The sequence below is a fragment of the Myotis davidii genome, unplaced genomic scaffold, assembly GCF_000327345.1.
Source record: "Myotis davidii unplaced genomic scaffold, ASM32734v1 scaffold330, whole genome shotgun sequence".
Classification (NCBI taxonomy): domain Eukaryota; kingdom Metazoa; phylum Chordata; class Mammalia; order Chiroptera; family Vespertilionidae; genus Myotis; species Myotis davidii.
In genome coordinates, this window is record NW_006283770.1 from 808,168 (window position 1) to 823,229 (window position 15,062).

General features: G+C 34.0%; 1 protein-coding gene across 1 annotated transcript in view; it reads right to left on the minus strand.

Moving 5' to 3' along the window:
- ELP4 (elongator acetyltransferase complex subunit 4) overlaps positions 1 to 15,062 on the minus strand; it is a 180,209-nt gene that overhangs the window by 160,311 nt on the left and 4,836 nt on the right. The window contains exons 2-3 of the mRNA XM_006753936.2: positions 11,271 to 11,306; positions 4,624 to 4,745 (exon numbers count right to left, since the gene is read on the minus strand). Of these exons, the coding sequence (XP_006753999.1) occupies positions 4,624 to 4,745; positions 11,271 to 11,306 (158 nt within the window). The remainder of the gene's footprint in view (positions 1 to 4,623; positions 4,746 to 11,270; positions 11,307 to 15,062) is intronic.

Genomic DNA, 15,062 nt, shown 5'->3' on the forward strand with positions numbered 1-15,062 from the left:
CTTGCAGATTTTGGTAACTGTATAATTAATAATACTAGCACATTATCCATGTCAACAAGTGTATTATATTGTGTAAGTATATTACTTTGTTGATTTTGAGTGGGTTTTTTTTTTATTTGTTTGTTTTTGGGGGAGGGGGGATATTTATTTTCTGAAAGATAAACAAATCCAAAGATATTATTATCATAATGTGAATACAAAGTACACCAAATATCCAACCTGAGTATCCATATTTTAAAAGTATGTCTGCCCTTCACATTATCTCTAGTTAAATATTTAAAAATATATGATCTCACTTATATGTGGAATCTAATGAATAAAACAAACTGACAAACAAAATAGATCCAGAGACAAGGAAGCATGCAACAGACTGAGGATCCTCAAGGGAAGGGGACCGGGGGGAGGACAGAGATCAACCAAAAAACTTACATGTATACATGTGTAACCCATTGACACAGAAAGGCCTGGGGAGGGGTACAGGAGTGGGGGGAAGGGAGTCAATGGAGAGAAAAAAGGGGACATTTGTAATACTTTCAATAAAAAATATATATTTAATTTTAAAAAAAGTATATGGGAGAAAGGCGACTTCAATTGTTAAAACATTAGGAAATGTAGATGACATGGAAATCCAGAGTATAGGTGATGCTACATAAAGACATTTTTTAAAAATATATATATTTTTTATTGATTTTTTACAGAGAGGAAGGAAGAGGGATAGAGAGTTAGAAACATCGATGAGCGAGAAACATCGATCAGCTGCCTCCTGCACACCTCCTACTGGGGATGTGCCCACAACCAAGGTACATGCCTTTGACCGGAATCAAACCTGGGACCCTTGAGTCCGCAGGTCAACGCTCGATCCACTGAGCCAAACTGGTGGCCATAAAGACATTTTTAAAAGTCATACATTTTAAGTAGACTAAATTATCCACAAATTCACTGGTATTAGCAGGTTTAGTTGGTGAGATCATGTGCAATGATCTTCTTTAGTAAATGTTTATTGTATAAGGGTGTAGAGTAACCGGTTTTTAACAAAATATGATATATGAAAATCTATATTAAATAAACAGGTTATGCAATAATTTGAGTTATAGACGGATTCTTATCTTGGCATAGGATTCTTGCAAAATTCCTTTAAATACTAATTGACCTTACTGACTATAAACTAATTTATAAAAGCCTGATATAACTAAAACATTTCTAAATATAATTATATTAGGATAGTGACAATAATCTTATAATTATTTATTAAATTCAGGTAACTAAAATTTTTACATTGTTGGAAAAGATATATTCTAAAGTTTCAGGAATATCTACTGTCAAAGAAATTTCAATTAGGAATCAAATTCGGCATTCATCTTCATTTAAGAGATCCTGATCAGTTAAACACTGGCTCAGGAACACACAAGTGACTGGTTTTGTCTGATGCCATATTCTTTTATTTTTCCAGAATAAATCCAGCTTATGGAAAATGTCACAAACAAAAATCCTTAGGATATTGTGGGGTACTAAATGAAATTGGATATCCCTTTATTTTAATTAAATTTGAAAATTACAGCCTGTAGTACATTAGGTGTCAATAGAACAAAACTGATTCTTTCTGCTCATTGAGTCCTGAATAAAGGCATAAAATCCATTTTCTTTAATTCTATAGCACTCTGTATATTGTAATCTGTTTTAAGAATATAAAGGTAAGAAGTTTCACTTCATAGTCACAGCTCTACTTTCTACTTCCAATTCATCTTCAGTTTAATACTCTCTACCTTGTTTCTGAAATGTAGCACAGTCCTTTAGCTACACACGCACATAAATAACACAACTGAAGAATATTTTACAAAAATGTAGCACATTTCAAATGCTTGAGTTCATTACTATTCCAGAATATGAAAAGATGGATGTGGTGAGCTAAGGCCACTTTCTGAAACTGCTTATCATTTTTTGTTAAACAAAATTTAACATTTCAGGAAAGAAAGACTGGCCACTGAAGAATCATGCCAACACTAGTTGGAGAAGTAGCCCTGCCTTCTTTGAGTTTGTCACACCGCAAAGTTAGCCTTCTGTACTGTCTGCTTAATCTATGACCCTTGGTGGTGTGCTGCCTTCTTTTCATGGTATCCTTTAATATTTCATTTACAGGGATAATACGTTAATTTGGGAGCTGATGAAAAAGTATTCTTTTTACTTTTAATGATTCTGGTTTTCGGAATTTCAAGTCATGTAATTCAAAAGGACTGAATATTTTCTTCTAACTACTATTTTTTTTTTTTTTTTGGTAAAAGTATTTAGAAGAAAAATGAACTCTACTAATATTCTCAATTCTGGCCTTTATGGCTTATTTTCAAAGAATGATAAAGTGCTATATAATAGTGCTAAGATTTTAACATTTCTTTTGAGCATAACAATAACCATCAAGTACAACAATTCATTTTTGATGAGCTTGAATTAAAATTTTTGAAAGCAATGTGTGTGATTTAGAAAGCAAACCTTCCAGATATTTTAAATTTGGAACTCTGGAATGAGGTAGCTAGGTATTATCCCTATCTTAATATGAAAGGTTAAGCGACTTGTACAAGATCCTGCCACTAGTTAATTAGCAACACAGAAATTAAAATCTAAGCCCAGATCCCATATATATTTCATCTTCTTGAGGATAAATATTAGAGTATGGAATTTTTACTACATGACTTAAGTTACCTTTCTGCATGCAAAAGCCCTTTTTTTGTTGGCCGATGCACAAACATCAAATACAAATGTGTGTTTATTTTAATGTTATATCAGAGATGGTTTTCACAAGCTAGTGACAGAGAATTGGGTTTATTTTCCTTTATACTTTTAACTTTCATTCCTGTTGGAAAATAAGGCACTTGCCCTCTTTTAAAAGCTGGCTACAAATGTAGGTCGCTGGAATAGTATTGAGCCTTCGCCTGTTTCTTCTTAGTTTTTTTAGATTGCCAAAGAAGCTCTAATTGTAGCTGCCAGAGAAGAGTTTCAAATTTTAAATAAGTTCTCAGGAGTAGCAAGGGTCGGAGGTGGGGGTGGGGGGGCAGGTTGGGGGGTGGAAAAGGGAAACCCTAGGGTCAAACAGCAAATGTTGACTCAGCTAGCACTTCAGAATTATATGCATTGAAAAGTGTATGTTCTGATAATTTTCTGAACAAATAAACTGTTGACAAACAAATGAAGGGAACATACACTGATTACAACGCTGCCTTCAAAGGGCTTGTCTAATATTTGGACTTATACTGTGGACAAAACGTATACAGTGACAAAATAGTTTTGATAGGAAATACAATAAATACTATACAGGCTAAAAAATTAAAAATGCATGGAAAAATGTGTTATGTTATTGAGCATGCAACAAAGCTTGCAAAGTAGAATGACAGAAAGGCCAGAATTATTTTTTACTATTTTAACATGATGTATTAAAACTACAACTTTGGAAGTAAGTATAACAAAAACAACAAAAAACATTAAAGAATATATCTGGCCAACCAAGGAGTGTTTCTTTAACTTCATTCTTACAGCTATTTCAATTTTTGGCAGAACACAAAAATCAAGATAGATCTGAGATACTTTTGTATTCTATTTACTCAGAAAGACCAGACTGTACTTTAATGACTAAGAGCAAACAAATAATCACTCCCTGGATTCAGAATTCCAATTTTTGCTCCATGATCAGTAATTTGAAGATGAAGAGCAAACAGACTTAATCTTGACACCAAATTAACAAAAGAAACCTTTTTAATGAAATTAAAACTTTACATTGTTTATCAAATAATACTGCTACAACTAATTCTAAATCAACTGGTATCTCTGATCTCATTTATAATCAAAGAATCCAATAAGGCAAAAGATAGGTGGTACAATGAATAAGATCTTAACAAATGAGTTCAGTATTTGAGTAAAAGGTTGATATTTTGGGAAATAAAAGAATGCTTTCAAATTATTAAGATAGAATTTTAATTTTTACTCATGGACTTAAAGTCCATAAAATAATTCTGAAGATGATAGTCTTAATTTTCATATTTCATTCCTAAATATCTTGTTACACTAACTCATCAAATATGATATGGTTCATTGTAAATGAATTGTTATTTATTCCATGACTTATGGGTGGCGGGCTTGATCCCCGGTAGAGGGCATGCAGGAGACAGCCGAGCGATGTTCTGCTCTCACATCAATGTTTTTCTATCTCTCAAACTCAAGAAACTATTCTTCCAAAAAGAGGAAACTATCTGTTTAAATAAATTTGATACTTTTAAGAGAAAAATAATGCATGTAGGAATCCATTAGTGCAGGGGTTCTCAATCTTCTGGCCCTTTAAATACAGTATCTCATGTTGTGACCCAACCATTCGTTGCTACTTCATAACTGTAATGTTGCTACTGTTATGAATCGTAATGTAAATATCTGATATGCAGGATGGTCTTAAGTGAACCCTGTGAAAGGGTCGTTTGACCACCAAAGGGGTCGCGACCCACAGGTTGAGAACCGCGGCATTAGTGCATATAAACATAGTTTGTATATGTACAAACATATTATCTTTTTTATATATATAAATAATGTTTTCATTAAATATTTAAGATGCAAAACTGAATATACAGAATACAATCTAAACTATACCTGTAATATGTCAGCAGGGTCTTCTTTTGCAGATGCGACCAACGAAGTATGCCCAGCAACGACTCCTTCTGCCAGAAAATACTTGAAGAGCAAAGGAGAATAAGTATTATATTTATCCTCTTCTGTAAAAAAGAAAATAATAATATAATCAGAATCCTACCGAATACCACGAACAAGCAGGTGTTTTTATAATTTTTCTCTTTAAAACAATTATAGGAGGTGGGGCGATAATTATGCTTTCCTAAGGTACAGTTAGATAGGCTAAACAGCGGTTCTCAACCTGTGGGTCACAACCCCATTGGCAGTGGAACGACCCTTTCACAGGGTCGCCTAAGACCATCCTGCATATCAGATATTTACATATGATTCATAACAGTAGCAACATTACAGTTATGAAGTAGCAACGAAAATAATTTTATGGTTGGGTCACAACATGAGGAACTGTATTTAAAGGGCCAGAAGGTTGAGAACCACTGAGAGATACTCTTATTTTGAAGTAGATACTCTTAATAGAGTCTTCTTGACTTTTATAAAAATCATTCTCCATCTACTACACCACCTCCGCTGGCCACAAAATTTAGAGGGTTATGCATGTGAGATTTGCTAATTTGCTGCTCCTTTTGAAGGTATGCTTTTCCCAATCTGAGAGCAGAATTTTGTACTATAAAAAGCTAAAGTCTATTGACTTGAGGTGTCAGAGAACAGAACTAAGGCTGAGGATTATAGAAAGTGTAAGCCCAAAATCCGAGTATGTATTTTGTACAAATATTTGGCCAGTGAGTAAACTTTGTGATTCCAATGACCAATCTTGTGTGACCAGGCTGAAAAAGCAACATTGAAGGGTACAAAAACTGAACAGAGATATTATCTGCTGCATAGTATACTAAAATGAATTAATAAGCTAAACCCAGGCAAGCTAACTACCTATTAAAGCAAAAAACTAGTAATCTTCAGAAGAACATAATAAAATTCAAAACCATTACAATGTTATTATTTACAATATACAGATTTTAACCAAAAATTACTGAATATGATCTAGACTAAGGAAAACACACTCCAAAGAAACTGATTCCAAATGGGCTCAAAAGTGGGATTTAAAAGAAAAAGACTTCAGCCCTGGCTGGTGTTCTTGGTGGTTAGAACATCAGCCCACATACCGAAAGGTTCGCAGGTTTGATTCCAGTCAAGGGCATGTACCTGGCCTCAGTCAGGGCACATGCAGGAGGCAACCAAATGTGTCTTTCTCACACTGATGTTTCTCGCACTCTCTCTCTTTCTTTTTCACTCTCCCGCAACCCACTCTATAAAAAGCAATGGAAAAAATAACCTACGGTGAGGATTAACAAAAAAAAAAAATACTTCAAAACAGCTATTATAAATATGTTCAAAGAATTAAAGAAAAATGAATACAAAGTATTAAAAACATATGGTATGAAACAGCGATCAGACTGTCAATCCCCAGAGGGAAAGTAGGGGAGGGTGGGGGTAAGGGGAAGAGATCAACCAAAGGACTTGTATGTGTGCATATATGCCAAACCAATGGACATGGACAACAGGGGGATGAAAGCATGAGTGAGGGGAGGGAAGGTTGGGGGTTAATGGGGTGTGTGTGGGGGGTGGTGAGGACACACTTGTAATACCTTAACCAATATAGAAATGATAGATTTAAAAATAAATAAATAAATAAATAAATAATTTTGAACCTTAAAAAACAAAAAAACAAAACACACAAACATATGGTATCAATAAGAAAACAGAAAAAAATCAACAGAGAAATAAAAACTATAAAAATGAAGTAGACAGAAAATTTATACCTTAAAATTATGGTTCTTTAAATAAAAAATTTACTGGTGATCTCATTGCCGGGAGCCGGTCCATCCTTGCTGTTTCAAGGGACCTGGCGTATATGGCATACTGTTCTTAATATGTTTGCTCACCTTCTTGGCGCTAAGTGTTTTAACCAAGGTCACCTCTCCGAGAAAGGTTGTTTCCCCGGGTAGGGATTTTCCCCTGAAGTTAGGGAGGGAATAAAACCTCTTAACTAAGTGCCAGGTCTTCCTGACCAAACGCCAGAACTTTGCTGGAGATCCAGACCAGAACTTGGCTGGAGAACCTAGCGAGAGAACATGGCCATAGAACCTGGCTGGAGATCCTAACCAGAACTTCACTGGAGATCCTGACCAGAACTTGGCTAGAGATCCTGGCTAGGCTGCTGATCAACTGAACGCTGTCTCTGTGTCATTTCTTCTTCGCCAACTCCGTCCACACCTTTGGGGACCCCTGGACCTGCTGGGGTTGGACCCCAGCAACTCATGAGTAGATTAAAGATAGGAGAAAAAACAACACACGAAGGCAGATCAGCAGAAATTATGCAATCTGAAGAACATAGAAAATTGAACAGAACTCGAGACATGTGGAGCATGTGTTTAATTGGAATCCTAGACACTGAGACAGAAAGTAGCAGAAACAATATTTAAAGAAGTGATGGCCAAAATATGGCCAAAACTTCCCCAAGTTTGATGAAAATATTCAGTTACAGATCCAAGAAGCACAGGAAACCTTTATTAGGATAAATGCAAAGAAACCAAATCTAAGAACATCATAATTTTGGAAGCAGAAGGGGAAAATGGTATGATATACAGGGGTACAACAATACAATTAACAAGTGATTTGTCATCAGAAACAATGAAGGCCAGAAGAAATGGTAATTATATATTCAAAGAGTTGAAAAACAAATCCAACTTAACCAAAAGTTGTAAATTCACAAAATACATTAAAAAACTGAGGTCAGCCCTGGCCAGCTGGCTTGGTTTGAGCATCATCCCATATACCAAAAGACTGTGGGTTTGATCCCCAGTCAGGGAACATACCTAGGCTGTGGGTATGACTTCCAGTCAGAGCGCAAATGGGAGGCAGCCCTGCCATGTTTCTCTCACATTGATGTTTCTTTCTCTCTCTCTTTCTCCCTTCCTCTCTCTAAACATATCCTCAGTGAGAATTAACAAAACTTAAGGTGAAAACTGAGGCAATTCATCGACAGCTAACTTGTATTATAGATCATTAGAAGGTAAAGGAAAATGACACAACATGGTAACATATTTATAGGAAGGAAAAAAGAATACAAATTGATGGGAAATTATAAAACACTGCGATTGTGTATTATGTATTTATACACAGATATGTATGTACAGTACGTCCTTGGGTTACGTTGGAGATCCCTTCCTATGGCGCGATGTAACGAGATTTTTGGCCTAATTCGGAACCCACCTACATAAGCACCTGTCACTCACATGGAGCACATACACAGCAGTAATGAAGTGAAACAGTAAAAAAAAGAAATTAAAAGAAAGATAACAATTCCTGACCTTTACTTGTGGTAAATAAATAATAAAAAACATAAAGCACATATGTACAGACATTGAAATGATGGAACATTTTTTTTATATAAATACTGTAAATGGGAGATGGCGACGTAACCACGAAATGACGTACATCGGGTCCGACATAACCCGAGGACTGTCTGTATGTGGATAAAGTACTGTCTGTGCTTTGAATTTCATAAAAAATATAACTGTTTAAAGGAAAATTGACAGAACTCAGAAAATGTAAATTATATTTGGCGATTTTATTATACACATCTTAGTAACTGACAGAGCTGAAGAAACAAAACGTTAAAAAAATAGAAAATCTGAACAACCTCATCAACCACCTTAACCTGATTGCATCATACAGTTCCAGAATACAATATACAAAAAGTTCTGAGGAGCAGCTAGCTAATTCCCTCAAACCCTCCCAGACCCAGATTAGATAACCGCATTTTTGGAAAAGACTTTCTCAAGGCTGGATGAGATGACCAACAGCTTCAGACAGCATCTTGTTAACCCTTATACATATATTATACCCTTTAATACACATCATTGAAATTTCCCCACCAAGCTACAAGATCTTCATGGCAGAGAACACTTCCCAATGGTATATCCCTAGTATTGGACACATAGTGTATATCTAGTAAATATTTGTAGGATTAATTAAGGGAAACAAACAACAAACAAAAATCTATCTTTGAATTATAAATCAGCCAGATCTACTGTAGTTTGCTGAAAACACACCCTATCATAACACACACACACACTCACTCGATCTCCCTCTCTCTATCTAATAGTTATCAACTATATTTTTTCATACTCCTTTGAGGCACAAAAACTAACAGGAGGAACATCACCTATTTAGGGATTAGCAAAAACACTATGCTCTTCAAGCTGAAAATTACCAATTTTGTGAAACAAATTTTGAAGTTGTATAATAAGCATTTAATTAATCTATTTAGTGAATCCCCTTAAGACTGGGCAAGCAAAAATGATAATGATGTGACAGAACTGCCAAAAAGCAAATGTGGTCTGGCCAGAATTAACAGTCTAATTCCTAGGTTGAGAGAGCTGATTGTCCTCATCTATTCTAGTAGACAACCAGACTGACAATAATATATTTCACTTGGGTATTTACATAAACTAAAGTATCTTCAGAATGGTGTGAGCAGGATGGTCAAGGGACCTGAAAGCATGAGAAATGAGATATTTAGCTTGAAGAAAAAGAGACCTAAGGGATGCAAGGGAGCTGTCCTTAAATATTTGACAGGCTATCATATGGAAATGGAATTACACTTGTTCATTAGGCCCCCAAGGGGTAGACTGAAGCCAGAGATGGGAAGAAGAGGAGTATCAATTTTTCCTTATATCGAAGTCTAAATGAGCTGGTCCTATCATTTCACTGGGACTATGAAAGTCAACAATGACTTTCTAATTATCTATTTTCCTGACACTTTTAAATCTTTATCTTATTTCATTTGTTTATTGCAGGTATTGCTGTGGACAATTTTCCCCGGTTAAGACACTTCTTATTCTCAGTTTCACTATTTCTTTAGCCATTCTTTATAGTATATAAATATGAAGTGTTTTTATTTATTCTTTCCAGTCACTACTTTCCACTATGCTATGAAAATCTTTTCTCATCTCTTAATGATACCTAGAGCTGATTACTTGATTTTCTCACCACCAATTTCAGTTATTAAAACTTGGAACAGTTGCCCTGGTTGGTGTGGCTCAGTTGGTTGGGCATCATCTGTGCACTGAAAGGTTGCCTGTTCATTCCTGGTCAGGGCACATGCCTGGGTTTCAGGTTTAATCTCTGGTAGGGAGCCTGGAGGAGGCAGCTAAGCGATGTTTACACATGTATGCAAAGCTTTCATACAAGATCTGCACAATAGCATTGTTAGTAATAAAAAAAAGGAGTTAACCTAAATGATTTAAATAAATTATAGCATATCCATACAATGAAATCCTATGCTGTTAGGAATAAAGTATATCTATATGAATCCACAAGGACTTTTCTCTAAGATGTATTAAATGGAAAAGGCAAAGGTTCTAAATGCTCCCAAGTATATTTCTTACGTAGAAATATTTAAATGTGCTACCAGGGCAGTATTGTCTCTGGGTATGGGGACTGAGGAACTGCAAGAACACCTTATTTTTTTTTCTATATATCCTTTTGTATGTTATGTATTTATTTATTTATATAAAAACTGCAAGTTATTTTTTCCATAAAGTCCTTCAAGTATTTTTTATGTATAATAAAGATAAATTTTAAAATAAGGGACAGCTATCATCATTTCTAGAATTCTAGTATAGGTCATTCTAAATGTGGAATATTGTATTCCGTTCTGGATTCAGCTGAAGAGACAATGCTAGACTAGATGTGACAAGAAAAAAACCAGGATGAAAACCAAGATACATAAAAACTAATTTAACAAACTATGTCTATTTACTTTGGATAAGATTTTAGATGTTAAAACAGTTATTTTCTAATATTTTAAGAGTGCCATGTGAAAGAGTAGATAATTAATACAGAGGGCAAAACTAGGAACGAAAATCAGTTATAAGTAGATGGAGTAAACATTAAGAAAAGGAACTTTCTAAGAAATCATAGTATTTTCAACAACAAACATTGCTTTGTGAAGTACTGAGTTATTTTAACTAGATAATTTGTACTCAAATTGTGTTCGATATCTGTCAAGGATTATGGAAAAGTGACTGGTGGCTAGATGGGAGCTTTGATGTAACTGCCGAGGTTCATTTCATTTCCACAATTCTCCAATCTAAACTAAAAGAAGTAAGGGAAATGGTATTATGAATATATATTTAAATAAGAACCATTGTACTTTTAAAGATAAAAAAATATGATTTATCAGTTTGTTACTTTTCTTTCAATAAGAAGACAATAATGATAAATATCTGAGATATATACAATGAACTTGTTAGCACATCAACTTCTTAATCACTCTGATATCTCACTCTATGAGATTCTCCAGAAAAATAAACTGGCACTAATTCTAGTCTTCTTTTAAAAAATGAAGGACAGTGCCCTGTGAACATTTCTAAGAGCTACATTATCAGATATACTTGCCTAATTTATTTTAAGTTCAGATCAAAGTTTAAATTTAAATTAGAACTTAAGACAATTTCTCTTTAATATTCCTTATCTCCTGCAGAAAGTTAAATACTTACTAGTAATTTCAGAATAGAAAAACCTGTAAAATCTTTACGCACAACAGAAAACTGATCAGAAAGCGGAAATATGTATGCTATACTAACCAATAAGAAGAACTGTTCCAACAGCCAAACCTCCACCTGGAAATAAAACAAAATGAAGAAAATTAATCTACGTTTTCACATTACTTTTAGCATAAAAGTTAGGCTTTACCAAGGACAGATTTCTAATAACTTTAAAATTGCTGTTGAAAACAACATTTTAATCACTTTTGCAATACTTTGCTTAAGGTGCTATTATGAAATAATTACATATTATGTGTAATTACACACTACACATTACAATTACTTTCGCAGTATACTGTACTATCCTCCATTCTCCTGACAGGGCCATGCAGCATTCAACATAACAGTGGTTAAGCATTTCAATAATGTTATATTTAGCACTTGTTAATAAATTAACTCAATAGCCAAGACCTAAATATACACACTTAACTACTAAAGAAAAGAAATTCCACCTAAATCTTTATCTTCATATTTAATGGGCCTTGGAGAAAAAATCCTGATAATTAAAACAGATTCTTTTTTCATTATGAATAACATACACGAAGTCTGGACCTGCTCTAAATATATTTAGAATTTAAAATAAACATTATATTTTTCATTTCAAACAAAAATGTCACAATCACAAAATAAAATTTCATTATAACTAGAAAATGTTCTTTTAAGTATCTGAATTGGGATAATATGATGAACATATAACTCAAATAAGATTCATAAAAAATCAATTTAAAATCAAGTTATAGGAAACTAGAACTACACTAAAAAGATACAACATTCAACTACTATTTTATTATCAAAACATTTGTAAAGTATTACTTGTAATTAATGTTACAAACACAAGGTTACTTAAAAATAAAAATATGGCATGTACTTAAAGTATCATTTAAAAAGAAACTACTCAAGGGTTGGGGGAGGCAGAATAGGGTATCCTATATAATAAAAGGCTAATACGCAAATTGACCAAATGGTGGAACAAATGTCATGCACCAGCCTCTAGTAGGGAGGATAAATTGTGATGGAAGGAGACTTGACTTGGGGTGGGGAATACACAATAGAATATATAGATGACGTACACCTAAAGCCTATATCATTTTTTAAACCAATGTCATCCCAATAAATTTGATAAAAAAGTAAAAAAAAAGAAAACAAAAAATGATGTTTTGGGGTCACCCAAACCTAACTCATTTTCTACTAATCCCTTGCTTCCTGTCTTGGACAGATAATGCAGCTATTGATGCCTCTGTGTTCTGATCTGCAAAATGGGCTTATCATACTACACGCCTGGCAAGGAGTGGTAAGGAAGCTCATGGCTGAGGAGAGCCAGGATAATATTAAAACTTCAATTGTTGGAGACCACACTGGTCCCCAGATCTGAGGCACCCAGCTATGGGGCCTGCCAGAGAGCCCACCAGGGCACCTAGCAGGCAAACATGTCTGAACAGTCTTCAAATGTATACAGATGCTGTTGTAACAAATGGAATACAAACTCTAAAAAAAAAAAATACTCAAGGTTATTGGACAATTGAACACAATGTAATTAGAATGCTTTAGGGCTAAACAATAGAACACTAATTAAGAACTTCCCCCAAAAGTCTTGTAGTGGCAAATGTTTTATAGAAAAACTTAGTATTAAAAGTTCCTTTGATAGACTTTATTTTTTGCTTCATAAGTAGCATAAATGTTGTTTTCAAAGAATTAAAATTTGGTAACATACATTTGGCGATTTTATGATTATAAGCAGAACATTCTAAATTGATAGAGAAAAAATAAAAAAAACAAGAAAAAATTTATATATTGTTATGCTTAAGTGGATTTGTTATAGAACTAAATATTTTAATTTCACATTTAGATAAGTTCCTTCATTATAGCATTTAAAGCTGTACACAGGACAACTTCAAATGTTCTTCAAACCAAAAGCTTAAAACACAAACTGAAAATTATGTGAAGATAACAGCCATAAAAGATTAGAGCAAAAAAGATTTTCTTTGGGCAAGATTAGGCTAAATGTTTTATGTACAGTTTGTGCCACATATAAACCATATAGACCATTTTTAAATTCATTTTGAACATTTAAATTACACTTTCCAACTCCTCATTTCCCTACTTTCCCTTGCATGCAAAAATAAACATTTAACTACCTAATCACCAATTTATCTGCAAAATGGGATTATCATGCTACATGCCTGGCAAGATGAACTATAGGCACATAAAACTCTGCAGTGGGCTAATCTTAGGTGGGCACTATAAAAAGGTAGTTGCCTTTCTTTCCTTAACCGAAATCTTACAGGAAGGATTTAAATTTATCTCAACTTTCCTGGGTCTACATTCATGTCTTCTCAAGTTAGGAATTTATATAAAGCTTCCAGGCTTCATGTAAAGGAATACTTAGAGAAATAAAGATACTTTGTGAATGCTATTCACAGTGGGATGATAAGAACAGATCAAGAATAGTTTCCCAATTAAATGAAGTGATACGTAGCTCAGGTGTCTGGGCCAGAGAGGTACTCGTAAGAGCTACTCTTGCCATTCTGGCTATTATTTTCTGATTAGAACAAACCACTGAAAATGTTCTTGCTTTATAAAAGATGATCACCATAATAGTGAATGACTATGCTACGGAGATAATTTCTATAAGAATGATACAAGCTACTGTTCCTGATAATTCAGAAAATACCACTCATTTAAAAATCTCATGTACATGAAAATTCTAATCTTTGGAAAGTTGAACATTACGTAAAACACCATAAAATGGGGACATTTCAATGACTTTTATCAACCAAATTAATATCCCACCAAGATTTCTCTTACAAAAGTAATTTTGCTTTTTTCTCTATTATGTAAATTAACTACTCAAATTAGTATTGGCTCTAGTAATGGTTGGTCATTTTGAAGGTTGGTTATTTTGAAGTCAATCTTTTATTCTATGCATATGATGTACTTATACCCACATATACACACACACACATAGCAGCAGTTTCTCTAGTCTTCCAAATTTTAGTGTGACAGACCTCAAATTTTCCCCAAATATCTATATATAAGGTATTTTGATATACCTCACTTGATATGCTGAAGTTCTAGCTGTATTTTAAACTAGAATTTTAAAAAATATTTTTATTTGTTCCAAAGAAGAAGGGAGAAAGAAACATCAATGATGAGAGAGAATCATTGATTGGCTGCCTCCTGCATACCTCCCTGGGGATCAAGCCCACCCTGACCGGGAATCGAACTGAGAACTCCTGGTTCATAGGTCAATGCTCAACCATTGAGCCATCGCAGCCAGCCAAAACTAGAGTAAGTTCGAATAAGTTTGTAGTTATGTCCCCAGCAAAAATTTGAAAGCCTAACAACCAACCACAAGAGTATATTTTGACAATATATTCAACCAGAGTTAGCTTTTAATATAACTTTAAAATCAGTAATCCCTAAAACGTTTGACAGGTAAGTAAGCAATTATAATATCTTTATTAAACATACAATGAAGTAAAATGGTCTTAATTGTATCTTATAGAAATATGGAGACACTTTCTAAGTCTGTAGGCAAATAAACACTTGGTTTTACTTCTAGACCTTCTTAAGAAATATATTTATTTCCAGCTTACTAAAAACACAGGCAGTAAAAATCATACCCACATTTAAGATTACATGAGTTTGCAAGCATAATATTTTAATGTATTAATTTCATCAAGATTTTATATTTAAAAATGACACAGCATTTTGTCTTAAAACTAGAAAAAAAATCTAATGCTTTAGAAAACATTAAAGAAAATTTAAGAGTTTTGGAAGATGGCGGCGATATAGGCAGACGCGTCCCAGGTCGTGTCCCGGAGCAAGGAT